The sequence below is a fragment of the Condylura cristata genome, unplaced genomic scaffold (genome assembly GCF_000260355.1).
Source record: "Condylura cristata isolate star-nosed mole 26May11 unplaced genomic scaffold, ConCri1.0 scaffold00001, whole genome shotgun sequence".
NCBI classification, from domain to species: Eukaryota; Metazoa; Chordata; class Mammalia; order Eulipotyphla; family Talpidae; genus Condylura; species Condylura cristata.
The window spans coordinates 81,924,122-81,948,227 of NW_004567102.1; the positions used below are offsets into that span (position 1 = coordinate 81,924,122).

A 24,106-nucleotide genomic window follows, 5' to 3' on the forward strand; every position below is an offset into this window, starting at 1 on the left:
TTTTTGATCCCATTCCCCACTCCACCCCCACAAAATGTCTCTGGTATATGGTTGTTCATTATTTTTGTTATTTTCTTGCCTGGTCGCATCCTCTTAGCTTTTAACAGACCTAGAGTTGCTTTGCCAGAAGCTCTCGATAACCAGACTTTAGATAGTCATGCCCTTCCTGAGAACCATCTCGAAGCGCTATTCACCCTTTGCGAAGGATACTTATTAGCAGCTGTGGACTGGCCAGTCTTCCACCAAGGGCCAGTGGAGGAACTGGGAGAAAGACCTGTCTGTGAAAATAGCACTGAAGTGAATCACTCAGATCTAGTCAAACTCCTGAGGTAAACTGGCTAAGGAAAGTCCAGTCTACTTAACATGGGCCTCTCACTGCCATCAAATTAAATATTTAACAAAAAAACCCTGAATCCTTTCATACCTTAAGATAGCACTTGTGGGTGTTGAGTTCAGAACAGGCTACAATGAATATGCTCGAAGCTCTGCAATTTGCTTTTAAATTTAGTTTTTTCAAAGTAAGCTTTGATGAGTCTTAGTATCTATAATAACTATTTGTTTTAAAAAATTAAAAAGTATGTGCATTTCCTCTTTCCTCCCTCCTGTCCCACTACCTCCTCCTCTGCTCCCCACCAAAACAGGTCGTTTCCTTATGAACATCGGCATGTGGGTGTCAGCAACAAGTATGCTCGATTGCCAGCCAGGGAAGTGGACTCGTGTGCGGACGCTGAGTGCTGGATTCCTACAGGCTTTGCCTCAAGGGGGCAGTGGGGCACGACTCTGTCCTGCCCAGTCCAGCCCGCATAATGTAGCCAGGGAGACAGAGAAGGTACAGGAAAGAGTGCCCGCCCAGCACAGGAGAAGAGCAGCAGCTGATCTGTGATGCCATCCCCAGGGATACAAGGACACGGGACACACAGGGGACTGAGCAGAAAGTGCTAGAAGAAGAGGGTATGTGCACACTTTGGGTGGACCACTGATACCATTCTGCATGAAAAGAAAACAAGCTGCATAGTTTAGAAGTTTACGACTTTTGCTCCCTTAAGTCCCTTTGGATATGTTGGGAGAAGTACAATAAAAGGAGAAACGGGAAGACTCAAAAAGCAGTGATATCGCATCAAGATTATATAAATGGAACCATTTATACAATTTATATAATAGGATCTTATCAATCATCTAGTTCTATGTCAACTACTGCAAAATTTGGTGTCCACAGACAAGTCTGAGTCAGTGACAAAGTGTGGATGAATTTAAATCTTCACAGACTAATGAAATAGACAGCAAGGTTCTAGAATGATGTTTGCATTGGGCCACTTTTTGAACTTTTCTCCAATTAAAAATAACAATTAAGGATGGCTGAAATTCATGCCTCACCTGCAGATTTTCCACTTGAACTTGCACAGCTTCTAAAGAGCCGGTCAGCAGACGATATCGGGAGAGAGAATATCTGGCTTCCATGAGGTAGCTGTTTATCTCATCAGAGGCCACTTTGTGAGTGTTCCACTGCTCAAGCACCGACTTCAGCAGGGTCTTTAATTGCCCAGCCTTTTGAAAGACACAGACACGTCTTATTGGAAATATTTAAAATGATGGCATGTTCCACTTACTTGTATAATATTTAAAATTATGGTAGAGGCCACCATTGGAAAGAAATCAACAATTAGGAACTTTATTAGGGCTGTGTGTATTATGAGTAAACTGAAAGAAAAGATCTGAAAAGTAAAATGCAGCAATTTTGAAGTTTCTACCATTCATACTGAGCATGGTTTAAGTCAAAATGCTCAGAGAGGCGACATATAGTATGCAAATCGATAAAATGTCAATATATTTACTACTATGGCTAAGAAATGTGTAAAGTGAGTGTCTCATATGCCTTAACTCATTTAATCCTCGTAAGGACTTTATAGGGTAGGGATAATCATTTATCCCCATCTTATGATGAAGAAGCTGAGGTTCAACGAGGTTTTAAAAGTTACTTAAGAGCATGTTAATAACATGTGAGACTAGATATGAATTCAAGCTATTTGGTCCCAGGAAATTAGATCTATCTACCACTGAGCTATTCGCCCATCTGTCCATCCATCCACCCCTCTGTGATCTGTCCATCAGAAATCTAACATATAACATATATGCATGCATATAAATGCACACATACTCTAGTGAGTATCTTAAGACATAATAGCAAAGAACAGTCTTTCCCTGTACTTACCTGCAGCAGAAAAGCATTTATTTTGCTCTGAATCACTCTTCAAGATATGTGCTTTGGCCTGCATGGATGTCTTCTCTAAGCTGCTGAAGGCAGCATTTTGAATATGCAGGAACTATGACCATAATTAAGAGAAGGGGTTCTATACATGAACTTTCATTTGCACTCTGTGTTTTCATGTTAGCACAAATAAAAATACCAACGCCAATCAAGACACTATGAAATGGGTCAAACTGGAAAGAAAAAGGAGCCTCAAACAAGGCGACACCCAGCACCTGGAGAACAGGACACAGCAGAATGTAAGAGTCATTGGTCCCCGTCACGGAAGCTGGTGTCAGCTCCATCTCTGCAAAGTGGGGTAATAACTACCTGCACAGGTGTGGGCTCAAGGTCAACCGCGATCTCTCACTAGAGTGTCTGTTGTTACACATATTCTTATAACCAGGACATTCAACACTTCACTCGGAGCATTTCTAGTAAATGTTTTCATAGCGTTTCTGTCTTGATTGGTGTTGGTATTTTTATTTGTGCTAACATGAAAACACAGAATGCAAATGAAAATTCATGTATAGAACCCCTTCTCTTAATTATGGTCGTAGTTTCTCCATATTCAAAATGCTGCCCTCGACAGCTTAGAGACGACACCCATGCAGTCCAAAGCACATAGCGTTTAGTGGAAAATGTAAACAAATAAGCAGGCACCGTGTATGTTATGAGCTAAGAGAAAACAGACCAAAGTGGAACGGGAATTCTGGGAGAGCAAAGTGGCCAGGGTGGGCTGCCCTCCATAAGAGTGGGTGGGGAGGTCAGGAAAGCCCTCACTGAGATGGTGAATTTGAACAAGGGCTTTTCAGAGAATGACGTCACCACGCGGTTATTTGGGAGAGGGTGAGCCAGGGTTGGGGGGGAGAGGGGTGTTTCAGAAACAAAATGAACCTAAAAGGCAGCTGCAGGAGACAAGGCCAGGGACCCAGGGGACATGGACCTTCAGGATCCTGCCAGGCGTGGGCCCTATTCCGAATGAGACTGGAAGCTACTGGTGGGTTCTAAACAGAGGACTGGGTGATCTGATTTCCATTCTAACGGACTCCCCAGCAGGCAGACAAGCTAGGTGGCATCAGTGCTCGAAATAATCAAGGCAAACCCTGGCAGTGTTGTAGTCCTAGGGGATAGCCACAGAGATGGGGTGAAGGCGTGGGTTCTAGACTGTTCTGAAAATAGAGTTGACAAGATTGCTGAAAGATGTGGGTTACAAGAGCACAAGAGGAATGAGGAATGACTCCCTGGTCTCCTGCCCAGCAAGTGGAAGGACACTGTTGTCACTAACCAAGATGGCAGGATGTGCAGATGGGGGGGGGGGGGGAGAAGGGCGTGGGGTGAGCATGGGGGTTGGAGAGGTCTACTGGTCATGCAAGAGGAGATGTCTACACTGTAGCTTTCTCTCAGTGTTCTCTCCCTCTAAACTATCTAGAGTTTAGGGGCGAAATCCTGGCATGGGTGTCAGGGGGAACACATTGGAAATTGCCTGTGCCTAGATGGTATCTATACATGTGGGAAGGAATGGATTATCATGTTACTATTTATATAACTTATAAATCTATGTGTTAATATGCATCATGCATACAATACCAACACTGGATTATCATATTAATATTTAGCTACAGGAATTATCCAAAGCTAGAGTTTTTCAAAAAGTGGTTAATGAAGTGGACTTCATACAAACAGATGATACACAGAGCACATCGTTATTTACTCAGTTACTTTAGGGAAACCCAAACCCAAACCCACATCATGAGGAGCAAGCATGACCCTGGTGCCAGTTTTCCACTAGCGATCTTACCATCTGGTCTAAATTCGCCCAGGTCTGTCTGAGCTCCTGTAGCGTTCTCCTCACAATGCCAGAGACTTCTGCTTTCTTGTCCTGAATCAAAGCAAGTCCATGCTGCTCAACTTTCTCTACTTCTTTTTCTTTTGCTTTAATCAAATCTTCCAGATCCTGAAAGATTAAAAACAAAAATACTCATTTTAAATTGTTTACTATGGAACTCTAGTGTGCAATGAAAATCGAACCATGGCAGTCTTGAGCCGAATATTCCTTTATAAGTCCAAAGGGCCCATAAATCTCAGTAGTTTTTTACAATAATCCTTTTTCCATTTAAATTTTAAAATCTTCTTCCATGAGAAATTAACATGATTCTTAAAAAATAGAATTTCATTACCCATTGAACAAGGAATTGGCATCATGTAATTTTTTTCAGAAAGTGACACAGAAGAAACAGTAACGTAGTTTATATTCTTTACTTCATATGTGCTGGTATCGCAATCCCAGCCCATGGGGTGAAGTGTGTTTCTCCTGTCCCTACAATTAATCACATTTCTGCTGCTATCGAGCTGTGTTCACTTTGGGCAACTTAGAAGCTTCCACTGGGTCTGGTTGCTTCAGATGGAAAATCAGATGACTGGAATTGATTATCTCTATTATCCTTTCTTTCTCCCTAAAATATTCTGACTCTATGCAATTCTGAAAGGCTGTGGGCTTTTTTCATGAATCAAATCCTCATTTTCTTTGAAATGTGCATTTGTAACTGTCAGTCTAAAAGGTTCACGGAGGAATGAAAGGAGGAAAGAATCTAAAGATGAAACTTAACTACACATGACAACCCTAACATATCTTAATTCATGTGGAAATATAAAAAGCTCATCCATTCAGGCTGCAGCTACTCTCAGTGTTTACAGGTGGAACAAATGGAAGATGAAGTTACAGGGGTTGCCTGGGCCATGGGCATGGTGAGGCCAGAGGCGGGAGTGGGTCCATGTCTCAGGAGCCCACTGGCTTCAGCCCAGATCTGGCGGCAGTAGATTGCGAATGGAAGCAAATCCTGAATTGAAGTGAGGTGAAATAAGATACACTTACATTCCTATATTCGGAAACACACTCCAGAACCAGAAGTGTAGATGGACAGACGCTGGAGGGTAGAGTGAGGAAAATTCCAAAATCTTAAGTTTGGACAATGTTTAAATTCTATCCACAAAAAATGTCTACTTCCTATCATGAGCCACAGATGGATGGCAGAACTGGGGGCAGCCGTCACCGGCACCAGGACATGCTATGTAGGAATCTAGCCTACGATGTACTTATGACAAATTTTGTGCTCCTTATATTTCTATTTCTGTGCAATCCATGTGCTTAATCACCCTCTACCTCATTTATAAAATACGAATAATCGTTCATTTTCTGCTTACCTCACATTAAATAAATATATGAGCTGTCTTCTAAGTGAACAAAAAATGAGTCTAATGATGTAAGATAATATTATTTTATTCAGCCACCTGGTAATTGCTGTGCTTTAATAAAAATTTATTTATTGTTATCTTCTTAATTACCATGAAGCTATTTTTTGTCTTGCTGTATTAATCAGAAATTCATGCACCCAGTAAACTAAAGAGATTGTTTTTGTGGTTAATATTGTACTCTCATTTTCACTTGACAATCTTACCAATATTTTGACAGTTTTGATAATTTCCAGAGAATGAATAGTGATTACTAGGGTTATGGGTGCACTATGTAGTATAAGAAACAAAATTAACTTTACTACTTAAGGATTTTTTTTTCTATTTCTTAGTAGATTAAATAACCATAAACAATTTTTCCAACATAGCCTTAATATGATTCTAATATTCAGCTACTGGAGTTAAACTGATCCTCATTTATCCATATAAATAACCTTTTTAACAAGCAATCCACTGCCTAGAAACACATCTCCAGAATGCCTGGCATATTTATGTATTTATGTTGGCATAAGAGCAAAACCTAGAAGAGAAACAGAATTGAAACATGCATTTTTTTGGGCAAAATGAAGATGTACTTTCCTCCTCTTTCAATAGTAAAGTGATTCTGTTTCTGATCAATGAAGACAAAAGCCAAATTAAACATTTTTTGTTATAACAAATCATCCTTAACTTGAGTTAACTCATAAATATCAGTTTTTATGTTGGTTTGAATGAATAAATCATCGCTGAAAGAGTGAAAAAGTAGTCAGGATTTTTCAAACAAAATAAAGTTTGAATCCAGGCACTGACTTAAATAGGCTGGCTTGAATTTCACACTTGGATCACTAAGAACAATTTCTGAAAATGACAATAAATTTTACCAGCCTGCGGGACAGCCTGGTGGTCCCTGAAATGTGCTGCCTCTGAAACAGCAGAGGGGCTACCTCATTCTGGGCTCTGTCAAAAAAAAGTGGGGCGCTCCCTGGTGGTGCAGCAGGTTGGAGCACACATCTGCCAGAGCTGGCCATGGCCACTTCAGTGTAAGCTGGATCCCTGGCCGGAAGGTGACCCACATGGTCACTGCGCTTGACCCGTCCACTGCTCCCTTCAGCAGTGTACTTTGACAATCTGCCTGGCCTGCTCCCCACTGTCTCTGGTTAATTCTCTCATGGCCCCTGCACCTCTGGCCTATACCCTAGTTGTGTATGCATAAATAAATAAATCTTTAAAAAAGACTTTTTAAAGATTTATTTATTCATTTGAAGTCACAAATTGATATTCGTGTACGTTCTTTAAACCACACTTCAAGTCTTCCCTCCACCACTGCCTGGTAGGACCCTCTAGGAGACTAAAATTTGGTCTGAAAAGGAGTAAACTTTGATCAAAACTGGTGCTATATTTTCTAGGAGCAATGTCTGTTAAACAGAAGACAAGGGCATGAATAGAAACACACTGGAAAATGACAGAATCAAAGTTCATTAAAGAGAAGAATAATAGAAAGACAATAAAGGGAAAGATATATGAAGACATTATTTCAGTCTTTGAATAGTAAAGTTTATCATAGTGTAACCAGGAAGCACTAACCTTGTTTATGTCAATTATCTTTCCATTTTAACAGAAACATTTTAAAATAGAAGATTAGGGGCATGTCGGACTTGTCATCCTTCAAAGAAAAAGTCTAAAATTCGGACTTATTTGTAGATATTAGATTGATAACTAGAAAATTACTGGACCTGGGAAATTAGCAATGCAATGAGACCATTGATGCATGTTTCTGGTCTTTGATATTTTACACACATTTGTAAAAAAAAAAAAGTGTAAAACATTTTAAAATATCAAGGTTTTTTTTGAGATTGGTTTTGTCATTTTCATGCACACCAGGAGTATCGGTTGAATCTTTAGCAAACCAAACACCTTCATTGAAGCTTGACTGTCTTAACACAGAAAAAGAAAAAGATATTTGTTGGAAGGAAGACCATTGCCAAAAGTCTTTTTAACTTGTAGGTGATAAAAATGAGATTTGGGGAGAAGAGCTATATTTGGAGAGTCACTTCACAGTTGAGCCTTCAGTCATTCCTAGGAAACACCGCAAGAGAACAGTCCCAGCTAATCTGGAACATGCCAAATTACTGAATAACTGGAAAAAAAAATGCATGACAGCCCTAACTGGTAGCTCAATCTCATCTGAATAAACAAGAGCACTGAGGAAACACTGTACCCCGGGCAGTAGGGAGAATACCCCGTCACTGACTGGGGAGTCTGGCTGGCAGTAGGGAGAATACCCCGTCACTGACTGGGGAGTCTGGCTGCTTCTTGAAAACACTCAGCAAGAAGGAACATCGTCCCTCTGATTCTGGCTCACCACACTTGAACCAGAATTCAATCCACTAGCTTTCACAGGGGAGAGAACTAGTTTGATGGTGAGAATTGAGGGAGTCCCAGCATTCTTTATTTATGAGTCTAATAGAAATTTCTCAAATTTTTTAATTTACAAAAGTAAAAAAATCCTAACAGTTAAAATTATCTCAGATAATCAGAGCAGAGCGTTGCCAAATGCAAGCGGTGATGATATTCCGTTCTCGGATCTCAGGGCTGCTGGTTCCTTTGGTGTCTGCCTGGTCACCAGGACTGGGGGAACTGGGACCTTACCTGACAGTCCTTGATGGCGTTCTGAACAGATGCCTGGTCTCCAATACGGTGTTGTTGCTTCAGGCTCTTTTCCTGGGTTTCAAACCATGTTTTCAGACCTTGTACACTATTTTCATATTCTGACCAAGATTTTAATAATCCTTCCAACTGCTGGATCTGAGCAAACATAATAAAATTTGTGATTTTATTTAAAAATCAAATCACTGGCAGGCTAATTATCCAAGCCACCATGTTCTCCAAATTAGGAAAGCCTCAGACACAGTCCACAATATGGATAATTAGAGCATAAATCTTATAAATTGTGACAGTGACGATTCATGGTAAGCAAGACAAGAATTTAAGTCAAGGTGAAACCAAAGCAAAGAAAATTAAGTTTAAAGAACTAAAAACAACATGAACTATGCAGAGAGTAGAGAACATAAAGGGAAAATAATTATCAGGAGTAAAGTACATTTAGGCTGATGTGGGTTTTTCTTACTTTTTTCCAAACATATTGTATGCTCAGAGTAGTCACACGTGGGAATGAGCTTTCTTTACAGAAATTCTGTTAGTGAGGTTTCCATGCCAATATCAGCAGAGGCCCAAAACTTACCTTCTCAGATACTAAACCCTGCAGAATTTGCCAACTTTTATTCATAGCTCCAAGTTGCTCAGCAAAATCAGTCTTATCACTGCGTTTGCTTTCCACATCCTGACTGCTGATTTGTAGCACAGACTGGTTCACAAAATCGACTGTTAACTGTTTACAGTTAATATCTATCTTAAACCCCTAAAAAGAAAAAAAAGAGTAGAAAAAAAAAGGTTATTCATATATAAATGTCTTATCTCTTATCAGGAGTTGGAAAGCCCTAAAATCAAGATTGATATGATCTCTTCCTTGGTTTGACGCAAATGGTACAATGCCATATTCATAGAAATCATTATTTCCAGAATGGAATGTACATACATATAAACGCACATATATAAAATCTTACTGAAAAATATTTATAAATTAAAGTCTTTTTTATGATCTTTTTTTTAAAGATTTACCTATTTGTGGACATTAGAACTGGGTGGGGCAGGCCAGAGGTGCAGGGGCAGTGAAAGGATTCACCAGTGACAGAGTGGGGAGCAGAACAGGCAGATCAACTGAAATACACTGCTGAGAGAAGCAGCAGGGAGACAGGAGAGGTCTGCTGTGCCCTGTGGGTCACGCCCTGGCTGGGGATCGAACTCATGCTGCAGTGGCTGTGGTATAGTGCTGCACTATAACTCCGGGAGCCACCCATTTTTTATGATTTCTTAAAATGATGCAAGCTTAATCAAAATCATTCCTCACACTCTGCAACTCCCCCATGCCTGTAACCAGAGAGGCGGATTCCTTACCCTTGGACACCTATCGGGTCATCACTACGAAATCAAAAACATTTACTTCAAGGGCTTCTTTCCATCATTTGAGTTTTTGATTTTCTTAAAATAATTCTAAAATAGGAAATATTTAAAGAAATACTCAATTACCTTATATTTCTGAAGGTACTCGTGAATTGCCTTGTGACCTATGGAATTTTTTATATTGTCTTCATCCTTTTGAATAACACTTTCCATAAGAGAAATCCAAGTCAGAACTTCAGAAATGGCATGGCGGGAAGGCAGCTTATCCATCTGCAGCTGCCCCAGTGAGAGAGAGCAAATCACAGTGTTAAAGTCTAACCCAATTCCTGCTAACTTAGCCAAACATTCTCCGCGAGTTCTTATTAAACTTCTTAGTGGCATTTTTGAGTCTTTACCTCTTTAGAAGCTTAAAATGAAACACCAGCCAAACACTGACTAGTAATAGTCATATTATGTTCCCTTGACATTCAATACAGTAAACACTGTCTAAATACTAACTAATTGATCAAAACACCAGCAAGAAGAAAATAATACTCTTGTTTTATAGTTAGTTTTATAAGTTAAAAAATTTAACTACAAAACATTCAGCAGATGTATTTTATTAATTACCTTGTAAAAATCTCTGTGTATTATGACTCAGAAATGTTGAAAGAAAGAAGAAAAACATCTCACTATAATCCTTTTCTAGATTTTTGGCATTCTAGTACTTACTCTTAAGAGCAAAGTCAACTTCTTCAGACTTCCTATAAATACACTCAGAATTTTGAGTGTTACTTAACACAGTATACATTTATGCAGGTACTTATAATGACTTAGAGGAACATAAACAATCGTTAAAATATTTATGGATTTCTACGCAGCACAGAAAGATACAGAGGGAAAAGTGATAAGTTTCTCACACTCTTGAGGTGGACAACTATTCATTAGGAGGGAGCAAACATACATCAAATGCATCTATCAGAACTGGGACATGGTGATGAATTTCATGGGAAGGAGAGATGTCATGTTTGGGGATGCAGATAAGAAAAGCCTAACTCCAGATAAGAGAAACACTTCCCTAATTTCTCTTTATTTTTTGAATGCCAAATTGCTCTGTTTTGGGTAAGATTATAGGTCTTTTACATGCATTGTTATTAGGTCTTCATAAATGCTCATTTTATGTGTGATCTGTCCACATTTCATGCATGTAAAAGCAGAGTTACAGCAACATCCGCCAAGGGTTCTCACACACTCACACACACACACACACACACACACACACACATGAAGGCCCGGAAGTTGTGGCATTTGCAAGCCTGACTTTACAAAGTCCATTTCTGCAAAGCAATATGATGGCAAATTGAAAAGGCCAGGTGTCCTAGACAAATCTGATTTATATTTTAGAACCAAAACACATTAACATACATCTCTACTTCCTACTGCTAAAATCAGTTATTGCCAGTGAAAGCCACAATTATTTCTCTACCTGGTGGAGCTTCTCTTGCACAGCTGGAATACTGGTCAACAGGTCAGTCCACTGGCCATCGATGTGTGACAGCTCGGAACGGAGGGTGGCCGTGTCTACTTTCTTTAATCGAAGAAGCTGGTTTCCGGTGCTCAGAACAGAAGATTTCAGGGAAGATTTGGCATCCACTTCTTTGGTAAACTCCTAAAAGACGTAGCAATGCTCGAATCAGGAGTAAATAACCAGATTTCCATTTAAGGAATAAACCAGTTTAGCGTGTACAATTTTTTTTTCCTTTACATTTCAGAGGAGATATGTTAAGCACAATCTAAACTGAAGTAGACCTCACCCCCTGCACGAAAATAAACAAGAAAGTCGTTACTAGAAAATGGCCGAATCAAGCCTTGCCATCTTGCATAATTATGGGACACACATATTGACACAGGTAGTCAACACTGCTGATTAATTAAGCATATCCATTGGCCAGTCATTTCCCTTCCACTGGCGTATGGATGAGGCCTTTACCTGAAGGTCTGAAAACAATTCCCTCAAAGCAACTGCTGTATACGTCTGGGCTTACCAAGAACGCGTTCAGGTGGTCCCGGACCATTTCCAGTTCCTGCGGTACTGTCACAGACTGCTGAGTCCAGAACTCTAGCCTGTCTTTTGCGGACTGTAACCAGTGAATTAGCTCAGCAGATTCACTTTGATACCTGTAAGTATGTTAATGAGTCCATTCAATAAATAGCCAGAATCCACTTTCTGCCATGCTGTTCAGCAATGCCATTTTTAAAACCAGAGACATGAAAGATTTGGTGACTAATACCTTGAGATGACTCAATTCTCTGACCATTTATACCTTAAGCAAATCTCTGAGCAAGTTTTTCTGAGTTTCAGCTTTCTTAACTGAACAACAATTTAAAATCTGCGGAGTTGGAATGCAGCACTTTGAAGCTCAGCCAAGCCATGGTCACTTCAGTGTGAGTTCTTTCCCCACCCCAGAGGTGACCCACATGGTGATCCGCCCGCTGCTCCCCCGATCTGTGTGTTCTGCTCCCCACGCTGTCTCTGGTTAATTCTCTCATGGCCCCTGCACCTCTGGCCTGTACTCCAGTTCTGTGTGCATAAATAAATACAATATATATGTGTGTGTGTGTGTGTGTGTGTGTGTGTGTATAGATATATACACACACACACACATATATATTTTTTTCTCCCACTACATCTCATTCAGATTATTTAGAAAATATTAGATGTTATTGAAAGTTCTTAGAAATAAAGTTGGCATCAAAATAGAATATTTCCTTGTGTATAAATCAATTCCCCATCTCTCTTGAATACTTCCTCTTGCTTTTGAGGAACCTGACCTTCTCCAAAGGGATTCTCTCTCTTTAAGGTTATACCACACCCCCAAGTGCAGGCAGCAGGCAGGGGAGAAGTCAGCAAATAGGTAAGCACCCATGGACGGGCCCCTTTAGGTACCTGGCATGTCTGTCCACTTACACAAGGATCCCTGTGGAGGGCTTCGCATTTGTCTTTGTTTTGACACTTTGAGATAAGTTCACAGAGAGGCACTGTCATGCCAGGTACCAGCTAGGGCTTCCCAAGACTCTGAACCACTAATCTGACAATTAAAATAGTCACTGTACCTGGTCCAATGTTTCAATATTGTTTCCAATCGGTGAAGTTCCTTAGCCACTTTGTTGGTGTTATTTAACCAATGTTCTCCAAGTTGACTCAGCTGATTTTCTAGGTCTGAACAGCTAATGGACATCAGAAGTCGCTTCCCATCTTCTAAGAGCTGATATAATTTGGGCTGGTGCTCATTCAGGCTGGATTTCAAATGCTAAAAGGATCAGAAACACCGGTCAACAGGTGAGGTAGCGCCATCTTTCACTTTAAGAAGAATGATTTCTCTGATGTCTATAATGTTCCTGTTACTCTGTCAGCCAGACTCAATGATTTGCACTCAAGTATCACTAGATATTCAGAGAGATTGCATCTCTTACTATAGATGATTCTGTTTCTTGGTATTAACTTTAGGTGCATTTAAAATCAAGGTACAATTATCTCAAGAATAATGAGATACAGACAATATTTGGTGGAGGCTGACTTTTCAAAAACAATTCTCACTTAAAAAATACAAAAGGTGGCCCTCCCTGGTGGCGCAGTGGGTTAAAGCACAGCACGAAGAAACTTAAGCCACTTCCACATGAGTTCGATCCCCGCCTGCCCCGGAGGTGACCCACATGGCACAGCAGACCTCTCCTGACCCGCCCGCTGCTCCCCTCAGCAGTGTACTTCATGGATCTGCCTGTTCTGCTCCCCACTCTGTCTCTGTTGAATCCCCTCACCCTCTGCATCTCTGGCCTGTACCCCAGTTCTGTACGAATAAATAAATAAATATTTTTTAAAAAAAATACAAAAGGTGGGGGCCTCCCTGGTGGCTCAAGGGATAAAGTGTCAGTACCATCAAGCTTTCATCAGCCTCTGCAGCACGAGTTTGACCCCTGGCCAGGGAGCTGACCCACATGGCACAGCAGACCTCTCCTGTCTTCCTACTGCTCCTCTCAGCAGTGTATTTCACTGCCTGTTCTTCTCCCCGCTCTGTCTCTGGTGAATCCTCTCACTACCCCTGCACCTCTGGCCTGTACACAGTTCTGTATGCATAAATAAATCAATCTTTAAAAAAAAAAAAAACTGTATAAAAGTTTTGAAGGGAAACATGGCCACTTTGATACGAACATGGCTTCAGGTGCTGACCTGGTAAAGGGCTATCCGGTCCACCAGTCTGTCTTCAGTCTCCTCCACCAAGCCCACACTCGGGATGCCACCTTCCACCACCTCCAGCTGCCGGCTGAGCTCCTGGTGGTCCTCGTCCAGGTGGGTCCATGTCTACAGATGCAACATCATCTGTGAGCTGCACAACCCTCAGGAAAGAACACCACCCCCCCACCCCCGCCTCTTTGCGCAACACCTGCATTACACTGACTCTGTAAAGTTATGCTGGAGATGACTGGGTTGCAAGTGTGGTTCGGGAAGCAAAGGCAGGCTTGGTGTAGGTGACCCCTTACACAGAGGGAAGCACTGTGGAGGGGTAGTGCTGCCTGACCACGGCACATTATTAAACTCTGAACCTCATTTTTCAACATGAAAGGGGGTAATAATAATTCTTGCCCGTGGTGAGGATTAAGGGAGGGGGGAATGCACGCAGCGTCCCTGGACGCCAGTAGGCATTGGGTCTGCACGTTTTCTTTCATTACCAGTAATGACATAGTTCACTAACAAATGAACTAAAAACATTACATTTGTGATTGTTCATGTAACAAATGAACTAAAAACATTACATTAGTGATTGAAAAAGACAGACACTGAACAAGCATGAGGCATGGGGCAGACAGACTACTGAGGAGCTATCCCAAGTCAAATTCAAATGTATGTTTTACTTAAAATTGGCAAATCTTCTTTGAATCACCTGCAGTGTTTTCCAATAATGAGTAGCAAATATCAGCTACTTTCCAATGTGTGTATATACTCACTTTAACGTGCATCTGGATGGCAACAGGTATAACACAGCAAACCACACACTTTTCCTCAAGATACTTACTACCTGTTGCCACACTATGCTAGATCTAGGGATATAATAGCAAACAAAATGGAAACACCTGCCTTAGCAGAGCTCACATTCTCCATAAAGAGGAGGAGGCGAGAGACAAGGAAGAGAGTCAACAGTAAGGATGAATCAAAGACAAAGAACAAGTTTTATGGTGCATTAGAAAGTGCTGACGCGATGATGAAAGGAAAAATAGAGCTGAGGAGGTGCAGGAGGGTGAGCCCAGGGGGGCAGGTGGAAGGGCTACGATTTTAGGGAGGTCGTTGGGCAGGTCTCCTAGAGAAACAGATGTCAGGTCATGAAGTCAGACAATTATGGGTTTAACCCTTGACCCCACGTCAGTGAATCACCTCCTGAGATAAGATGTTGCTGAGCCGAAAACAGCAACTCACTACACCATCCTAGAGACTCGCAAAGGTGCTGACCAACATTCATATCTATCTAAAAGGCCTAGCCAGGGCCTGATAGAACAGTAAATAGTGACTATAATTGCAAAGCGAGTTGAATTGCCCCTCAAATGTTGAAGATACATTTCTGTCCAAAATATAGTCCACTGGGGAATTCCATGACTGAAAATTTGGAGTTAGTGAGTACTGATAAAGCGGGTTCAGGGAAGAAGACAGAATTTAGAAAACAATCTAGTCAATCCAGGTGAACTCGGTAATGCTAGGAAGGAGGTGGAGAGACAGGGAGGAGGCGGTAATTTAATTCCCAAGTCTTTCATGAAAAATAGGGCAAATGCAAAGGCAGAAACAGTTCGGGGATCTGACCTGGTTGCTGAAAACAGAGTCTGCTACATTAACATCCTTACATCACATTGGGATTGATGGGCAGCTGATCAGTCAGCCTTCACTGAGCACCTGCGTGCTCAGGGTGATAAACTTGACTTTGAAGTGGATGTTCAAGGAGAGGCCAGCTAATGTTTTGTGTAAAGGAGCAAAGAGTAACTATTTTCACCCTTCAGTGTCACACTGTTCAAGTCTGCCCTCTAGTTAGAAAACAGCATAGATGGCGCATAAACTGATATAACTCTGTATGTTCTAATAAAATTTTATTTACAGAAACAGGCAGTGGCCCACATTTGGCCCATGGCCCAAGCCCACGTACAAGCCTTGACTACAGACAACATCCCTCTTCCTAGGCATCTCTAAGATCTCTTGTATAGAAGATTGTTTCCTTCCTCTAAAGACTCACTATGTTGTATCCTAAGCTCCAACAGCCAGGGCTGAGTCTTGGGCATTCTCACCTCTGGTTTCCCAGGGTCTGGCTAACTAGCTGCAGCTCAGTAAGTGCTGAGTGGATGTTTGCCACGATGAACAAGTGAATGAAAACTGACTAACTGGCAAACTGATGAGGAAATGTGTCTTCACAGTATCCTGGGGTGATAGGTAGGACAGAGAAGCCAGAGCTGTCACCAAGAAGAAAGGTGCATAAAGCTCCTGTGACCTAAACCCCAATGGCCAAGTTTCACTTCAGTGTCCTTGTCTTATACTAAAGGATTCACCACTTTCTATGTCTGGAGCTCAAAGGCTTAGACCCAGTGGGATCCCCCTGGCTTCTGGAACCTACTTACGCGTCTTATGCCTGAGGGCAACTATATTCTGGACAGACACATGGTCTTGTGCCTACATTTTTCACTCTCTTTAGGAAGCTATCACTGAATACCAACACCTCAAAACATGTCCAGTCTGGAATTTGTATTTATCTCGCCAATTCACGGTGTGGTATCATAATCATCTGTACAGAAATATAAATAGAAGCTAAAAGAAAAACAAGGCAGCATAGGGTGCTGAATCCAAGAGTTCCAAGGTCAGGTGAGGCAAATCACATGGATAAGTGCATGTTGGCTCAGTGGCCAGTCGGTCTGTTCAGTTGGGAATTTCCTATTGCAGAGAAGTGACATCAGAAGACTCACCTCTAGAATGTACTCCAACTCCACACCCCTCTTATGAGCCCGTTTAAGTACAGCTGAAGCCTGCACCATCAGTTCTGTGTGGAACTGAGTTTCCTCTGGGACAGCAAAGCTGATGATCTTCCTGAAGAGTGTTTCAGTCAAGATCATATGAGATTCCAGGCCTTGAAAGTATTCCTGCAATGTTTCAGGTGGGAGAAGGTCAGTGACCAGTCACGCATGACCTGACAGCAAGAACAGCTTCCAGTGGGAAATCTCATGAAACTCCTCAAACGCAGGAGCAACGTGGCTCCACCCCGGCCCCCGCCCTTGCTCAGCTTCTCAGGCCTCCTGCTCCAGTCTCCTAATTGCCTTTGTTGCAGTCCCACCTCCCCATCCCCAAACATATGCACTTGGGGAACACCTGCCCACATCTATACTGCACTCTGCACCCCAAATAAAGCACGTTCATGTGTGACCAACTGCAGTTGAATCCCATGCTCACACAACCTCACCTCTGCACAGTCAGGCTTCCTGACTCTCCTGACGTGGCTGCCCACTCTGGGAGCCATACAAGCCTCCCCCTTGTCCTTTGGGGACACCCCCCTCTGTGGCTTCTGCTCACAGCCTGTACCTCCCAGGACATCGCACTTGACATATTCCTGACCTATCTTCTTCTGTGGCTGGGCTTCAGCCTGCTTCTCGGGGTGCCTGCAGCATCTATAGTGCCTCTTCCCTGCTTTCGAGTACAGCTTGCCATATACTGATCAGTATTTGCTACTTTAAATGTTCCTTCATATGAAACTCGCAGACAACAGAGTATAGACCTTGCATAATCTGACAAATGTGTTTTGATGTGCTACTGTTTATGTCTAACAGGCACCAGAAAATAGAGAAGGGGCCTATCCCATTTCTCGTTTCTAGAACGTGGATAGACTTGACACAGGGGGATGGGATCACAACAGTTAACACTGTGCCTAACAGGGCCAGGGAACCTTAGACACACTTGATCTAACTCACTTAATCCCAGTCATAGCTCTATGAGGGAGGTAGTTATATAGAAGAAGACTTGAACTTGGACATGAGCACATGTCTAAGGTCATTGCAGAGTTATCCCTTGGAGAATGGTCTGGTGACTAGGGACAGGGACTGGAGTCATTATTTTTAACTAACAGTTATTCTATCAGGGAACCTTAAATTTGAAGAGAACTTGAAGGTCATTCAGCCCACTATTCACCAAAAGCTCGTATACCATTATCAACCCCCTTACCCTCTTGGCATGGATGGAATTCTTGTGGCCAAGACAGCTATCTGTAGCCTGACAACCTACTCTTGCTACTCATCTACTGAGTTTTATTTCTCAGTTATTTATACTCATTGATCCTCATTTCCCCTCTGGAACAACTCAGGATGATACTTTATTGCTATGGTCAAAGATTTGAGAAAAACCAGCTGTGAACTTGAAAGCAATGTTTTCAAAGCCAAATGATAAGGCTTTCATAAATCACAACATTTTGGACAAAAATCTTTGGGAAAAATAGAGAGAAGTCCAATTCCAAAAAAAAAAAACCTAAAAAAATACCTTTTTAAGCCATCCGAGAATCACTTAAAGTACACAGTTAACCCTGTCTAACCCAATGGGATTTTTAAAGTTTCCCTAAGGAAATTCCCACAGTCTGAGAGGCTGGTTTTCTGGTCTGACAACCGCTCTTTCCATCACCACTGCTAACAACACAAGTTATTTGTGCGTGCACATTGCACAGCTGTTTCTTCACTAGGTAGTGATGTCTCTGCTGCACTTGGTTGTGGCAGGCACGTTCGAGCTGTTACAGGCCTCCCGAGTGTGATGATGCTAAGAAAAGGTTCATGGCTCCAGGTAGATGCTCTTGCATGAGGGACAGAAGAGCTAAGTAAGTAACGAATAGGCAGCACTCGCCTCAGCTGAGAGAGCAGCTCTGACTTCCAGGGCAGAGCCGGGCAAACACGAGAGGGCAAAATGGCCACAGAGGCAGCAAAGAGTTAAGAAAGAAGCTGGCTCCTTCGATGAGACAGAGCTTCTGTGTTTGCCACTGGCTGCCCGTTACAAGGGGCGAACCCTTGGTTGGCCCTACTGAGGCGCTGACCATCGACCTCTGCGAAGGCTAATTTTAACTTTGACCACAGCGGAAACACATTGGCTCTCATTTTTCTATGCTATTGTCTACCAGTGGGAAGGAAGCCACCATTGTGGACCATTTTTGAGAGTTACTTAGGCAAGCAGGATCTTATAAAAGATTGATATGAGATTTTACGAAAAATGGTCTTATAAGTCCAATTTCTTCTTCTCTCTTTATCTCTCTATCTCTCTTTACCTTGTGTTTGTCAAGTAGCTGTTGGATTTCCTCTCTGGAAGAGACAATGATTTTCTGGTCTCCTGCCATCTTTTCCCTTCCGGTTTCCAACAGGTCAGTGAGATCCTCAAGGGCCCTTTCATACTGACTCTTTAGAGCAAGGTTCTGGTTCAGTCCACTGTGCCGGGAGCCGATTGTCACCATCAGCTCATCGTACATGTCCTACAAGAGATACGGAGACTGTCAACTCCGCTCATATCTACTGCCCCAGCTGTGTTCTATGAGGTATCTGTAGCTTATGACACAATATGGGGTAACAATGTTGAAAACGGTTCATGCAGCTGTCACAGAAAAGGTCACAGAAAATGTAATTCTCATTTTCCAAAGAGCTTTTAAAAATAATATTCTCAATGATTTTATCATTCCAGAGAATTCAACAGTGTTTCCTTCCACATTTTGTCTGCTAAATAATTATCAGATTTGGGACTATTCCTCAAATAAAAAAGCTAGAAAAACAGAGCATAGAGACATTAGGGCTTAATAGGCAATATTTTTTTGCCAAATGTGGTGTAGTAAATAAATAACTATTTAAACTGGAAAGATATTTCAAGACATGATGACACACTGGTGCAAAATTTATTTGAGCCACATGGACCTGATTACTGTATCATATTATGGGCGAGGGGTCCAAAATGGCTCAATGTGGAAAAGTTCAACTTTAATGCCTATTTACAGCTGTGACGTTGGACTCTTACACCTGGTATTAAGCACATTTAAACTCCAGATAGGACAACGTGGGGGCTGTGGTCTCATGACGTTGTGAAAAGTTAGGTAATGGAATGGGACAGTTAAAATAAAAATGTTCATTTAAAAATAAGAGTGGGCCTCCCTGATGGCACAACGGGTTAAAGTGCAGCTGCAAGTGAACTGCAACACTTCAGTGCCCAGTTTCATATTTGGCCTCAGAGGTGACCCACAGGGCACAGCAGACCTCTCCTGACCCGCCCGCTGCTCCCCTCAGCAGTGTGCTTCATCAGTCTGCCTGTTCTGCTCCCCACTCTGTCTCTGGTGAATCCTCTCACCATCCCTGCACCTCTGGCCTGTACCCCAGCTCTACATGCATAAATAAATAAGTAAATCTTTTTTTTTTTTTTTTTAAGAGGATTCACCAGAGACAGAATGAGATGCAGAACAGGCAGACTGATGTACACTGCTGAGGGGAGCAGTGGGAGGGCCAGGAGAGGTCTGCCGCACCATGTGGGTCACCTCCAGGGCCAGGATCGAACTCACACTGAAGAGGCTGTGGCTAGCTGGCAATGCTTCGTTCTAACCCGCTGCACCACCAGTGATGGCCTATTTTACTTTTCTAGAGAAAGGACTTGTGACCCTGTACAGGAATCATACTATTATACCTCCAGTTGTTCTGTAGTAAAGAATTCAGGGGAAATTGAATATATGGATGTCACCAAATAATTTTCTTCTTAACATAACTGTTGTCTATCAGATGCTAGATTTTTGTTGGTCTCATATCCCAGTATGTTCCTAACACCCCGATATATCAGATTGTTCTCTAGATGTTCAGTATCTAAGAAAACAAATGGACTTAAAGTGTTATTTTGTATTCCTGAAGGATTCCAGGGAGGTTGTTTAGATGTCATTATCTTCTAGTTTATTTTTTTATTCCAAAATTGAAATCATGCCTATCTTCTATTTAAACACAAATGAAAAATAAATAAATAAATATACATATATATAGTTATTGTCATTTAAGAAAAAACACTTTTTAGAAAGTATTAGCTTGAGTATTTTTTCTTTAAAAGATACTGTAATATATAAAAAAAAGATACTGGGATATGATACTTTACACAATAGATATTTCTATATGAACTTTTCTAGATAAGATTGATACCATGTTTTCAAGAGCAGAAAACGACATGCCATATCTAAACTATGCCACAATGCTTAACCACTGGAATAATAATGAAATAATGTCAGGGGAAAATGAAGTAACTAGATCTTGGAAACATGAGAAAATAATTTAATAGTCCATTAAATTTGGCAAAGATTTTAGAAATTTTCTACATGTTTCTTGAACGACGGGAATCTACATGGCATGAATTTTAAGCCTTTGCAAAAGGAGCTATTTTCTTCTCATTCATTGTTTACATATAAAAAAGCTACAGATTTATGTATGGTGATTTTTATACCTTCTACTTTACTGTATACATTTATTCTCATAATTTTTGGAAGATTTTTTGGTTTTCTGTATATAATAGCATATTGTCTGCAAACAATGATCATTTTACTTCTTTTCCAACTTGGATTCCCCTTTTCTTCTGTTATTGTCTGATAATTGCTCAAAATCTCTAAGTTAAACAGAGCTGGTATTAGGGGTATCAGTATCTTAATCCTAAACTTATGGGGATAGTTTTTCTTTTCTTACCAGTAAGGGCTATACTGGCTGTTGGTTTGGGGTATATGGCTTTTATGAAATAGAATCCTCCTATTCCCAACTTGTTTAGATCTTTTCACATAAATGAGGAGTAAATTTTAGCCCAGGGTTTCTTTGTGGTGACATGAATTTTATAGAGAAAACTCAAGGCCATAGAGAAAATATTTTTTTTTCTTGACTTCTAGTTAGAATATACTAGTACATCTTGAAAGCTATCAGTAGAAAATTGTACCTGCACTTTGGAGAGTTCCTGCAGGGAAGGCTGCTCAATCTGCAGCTTGTCAGCACGTCTCTTTAGGTCAATGATCCCTGCATCCAACTCCTTTAGACCTTCTTCAGCCTCTTGTATCACCTATGTAAGATTGATGACATTTCCTTAAAACTGCTAATTTCCCCCACCAACTATGATTGATTATCTAGTCTCTTTTCTTTTCCTGCCTTCACATAAAACATGAAAAGTCATATAAATATAACATAAAAACTGTACCCATCTATTGTATAGAAAAGAGAAGCCTTTTATTAAACTACAGATCAGCTATTTTAAAAGGAAGGGTAGGGGTGGGGGGAAGGCATGGAGTCAACCAGGGTTTCCTTAAACAAATAAGGGAATTTATGAATAGCTAACACCCAAAAAAGAAGCCTGATTGAGGATATAGAAAAAACACTTGCCAGATACAGTGTGGAGATTTCTTAAATTATTAAAACAAGATCTACCATGTGACCTAGCAAATCCATTCTACCTGCAGAATGCAAAAACAGAATTCAAAGGGCTATATGCACTCATATTCATTGCAGTCCTGTTTATAATAGTTAAGTTATGGAAACAAACTAAGTGCACAAGTAAAGAGAAGTGAATTAGAAAATACTATATATATATATATATATATATATATATATATATATATATATATACACAATGGGAGATAGCTCAGCTATAAAAAAAATATGGTCTTTTGCCATTTAAGACAACCTGGATGGAACTGGAGAGGATAATGTTAAGTGAGGTAAGTCAGAAGAAAGGCAAATACCAGATGGTATTGCTTATATATGGAATATAGGACGAAAAACAAAGGCTAAGACAAAATCAAAGCAATAGCTAAATCACAGGAGTTTGACTCTGGACCTGAAGTTACAAGATGGGAGTGGGAGGACAGGAGGCAAAGCAGAGTACAGCAGAGGGCTAAGGTTGCCTCGGTCATGGGCATGGTGACAGCATCTGAGCAGGTGTGAGCCTAAGCCTTTGAATCACAGGAGAGACAGGAGAGGTCTGCTGTACCATGTGGGTCAGCGCTCTGGCCAGGGATCGAGCCTGTGCTGCAGAGGCTGTCGGGGCATCACAGCGCTGCAGTTTAACCCCTCATATCACCAGGGAGCCCCTGTATCCAAACTTCTCCGGTAAAATTTGAATTTAAAAGTCTGGCTTGATCCTATCCCTGTGGACACAGTCTCGCCATGTCCACACTGCTATGTCCTCCCTACATCGAGGACAGTTGGCCTTTCTGTCACATGTTACTGAGCTTCATGTCTATTCTCACGGTTAGGTGCAGGTGCAGATATCTTTGTGTCAGTATCTATCAATGACACCTTTTTCTATCTCATTTTTCCAAGTATAATGTAAAAATAACCGATAGGGCCAGTGGAACCTGGCCAGCTACTCAAGCCCAACACTTAAAAACAAACTATGTTACAAAACTACTATAGCAGAACACTTGCAATTTCATAGTAAATCAGATTCTACTCTGTGCATGTGCTATGGTGGGAGAGAAGTAGCTGTAAATACCTCCATTTGCTTCGCCACTGGCTGTTCAAATGCATTTGCCAGTTTCTGTAGGAGGATATACTTGTTGTCAGCCAGAGACGTAGACAGCATCTTCAGATCATTCTAAGGAGGCAGACAATAGGAAGACTTAACATGAGCAGCAGGATCACAAATGGTTGCAAATTAGACACCCATTCGTAACAGGAAGAGAGCAATGCTAAAATTTAATTTCAAAGAAGAAGTAATGTCCTGCAGCTGGAGGAAGAACTGGCCACAAGTTCAGTACTTTACCTAAGTACTAAAACTGACTTTTTTTTTTTTAAGATTTATTTATTTATGCATACAGAATTGGGTTATAGGCCAGAGGCTCAGGGGCGGTGAGAGGCTTCACCAGAGACAGAGTAGGGGACAGAACAGGCAGATCTACGAAGTACACTGCTGAGGGGAGCAGCGGGTGGGTCAGGAGAAGTCTGCCGCGTCCTGTGGTCACCTCCGGGGCAGGTGGGAATCGAACTCATGCGAATAGAACTCATGCGGAAGTGGCTTAAGCTTCTTAGTGCTGTGCTTTAACCCGCTGGATCACCAGGGAGGGCCACATCAGCTAGATATTAATCTGGAGCCAGAATGCAGTTTAGTTGATTACACCTAAGTGGGTCAGTTTCCTGGCTGAGAATCAAACTCAGCTGCGCTGTATTAGGAAAGCTTCACAATGTGGTATTTTAATCAATTGCACCACCAGGGAGAGCCCACTGCTTGTCTCTTTTTTTTTAGATTTATTTATTTATTCGTATGGAACTGGGGTACAGGCCAGAGATGTGGAGGCTGAGAGGATTCACCAGAGACAGAGAGAGGAGCAGAACAGGCAGATCGACTAAGTACACTGCTGAGGGGAGCAGCGGGCGGGTCAGGAGAGGTCTGCCACACCATATGGTCACCTCCGGGGCAGGCGGGAATCGAACTCATGCTGAAGCGGCTTTAGATTCTCAGTGCTGTGCTTTAACCAACTGCGCCACCAGGGAGGGCCAAAACTGACTTTTAAATAATTCTCTCTACCAGGCATTTCCAACACAATACAATGGAATCAAAGTATGTGAATCTTACCTCAAATAAAAAAAAATTAA

At 41.5% G+C, this 24,106-nt stretch overlaps 1 protein-coding gene across 1 annotated transcript in view; it reads right to left on the bottom strand.

Moving 5' to 3' along the window:
- SYNE1 (spectrin repeat containing, nuclear envelope 1) overlaps positions 1 to 24,106 on the bottom strand; it is a 424,261-nt gene that overhangs the window by 85,359 nt on the left and 314,796 nt on the right. The window contains exons 101-113 of the mRNA XM_012735121.1: positions 23,007 to 23,108; positions 21,459 to 21,578; positions 18,796 to 18,996; positions 16,469 to 16,642; positions 13,704 to 13,835; positions 12,590 to 12,786; positions 11,521 to 11,653; positions 10,962 to 11,144; positions 9,623 to 9,772; positions 8,718 to 8,894; positions 8,126 to 8,281; positions 4,047 to 4,202; positions 1,375 to 1,545 (exon numbers count right to left, since the gene is read on the bottom strand). Of these exons, the coding sequence (XP_012590575.1) occupies positions 1,375 to 1,545; positions 4,047 to 4,202; positions 8,126 to 8,281; positions 8,718 to 8,894; positions 9,623 to 9,772; positions 10,962 to 11,144; positions 11,521 to 11,653; positions 12,590 to 12,786; positions 13,704 to 13,835; positions 16,469 to 16,642; positions 18,796 to 18,996; positions 21,459 to 21,578; positions 23,007 to 23,108 (2,052 nt within the window). The remainder of the gene's footprint in view (positions 1 to 1,374; positions 1,546 to 4,046; positions 4,203 to 8,125; positions 8,282 to 8,717; positions 8,895 to 9,622; positions 9,773 to 10,961; positions 11,145 to 11,520; positions 11,654 to 12,589; positions 12,787 to 13,703; positions 13,836 to 16,468; positions 16,643 to 18,795; positions 18,997 to 21,458; positions 21,579 to 23,006; positions 23,109 to 24,106) is intronic.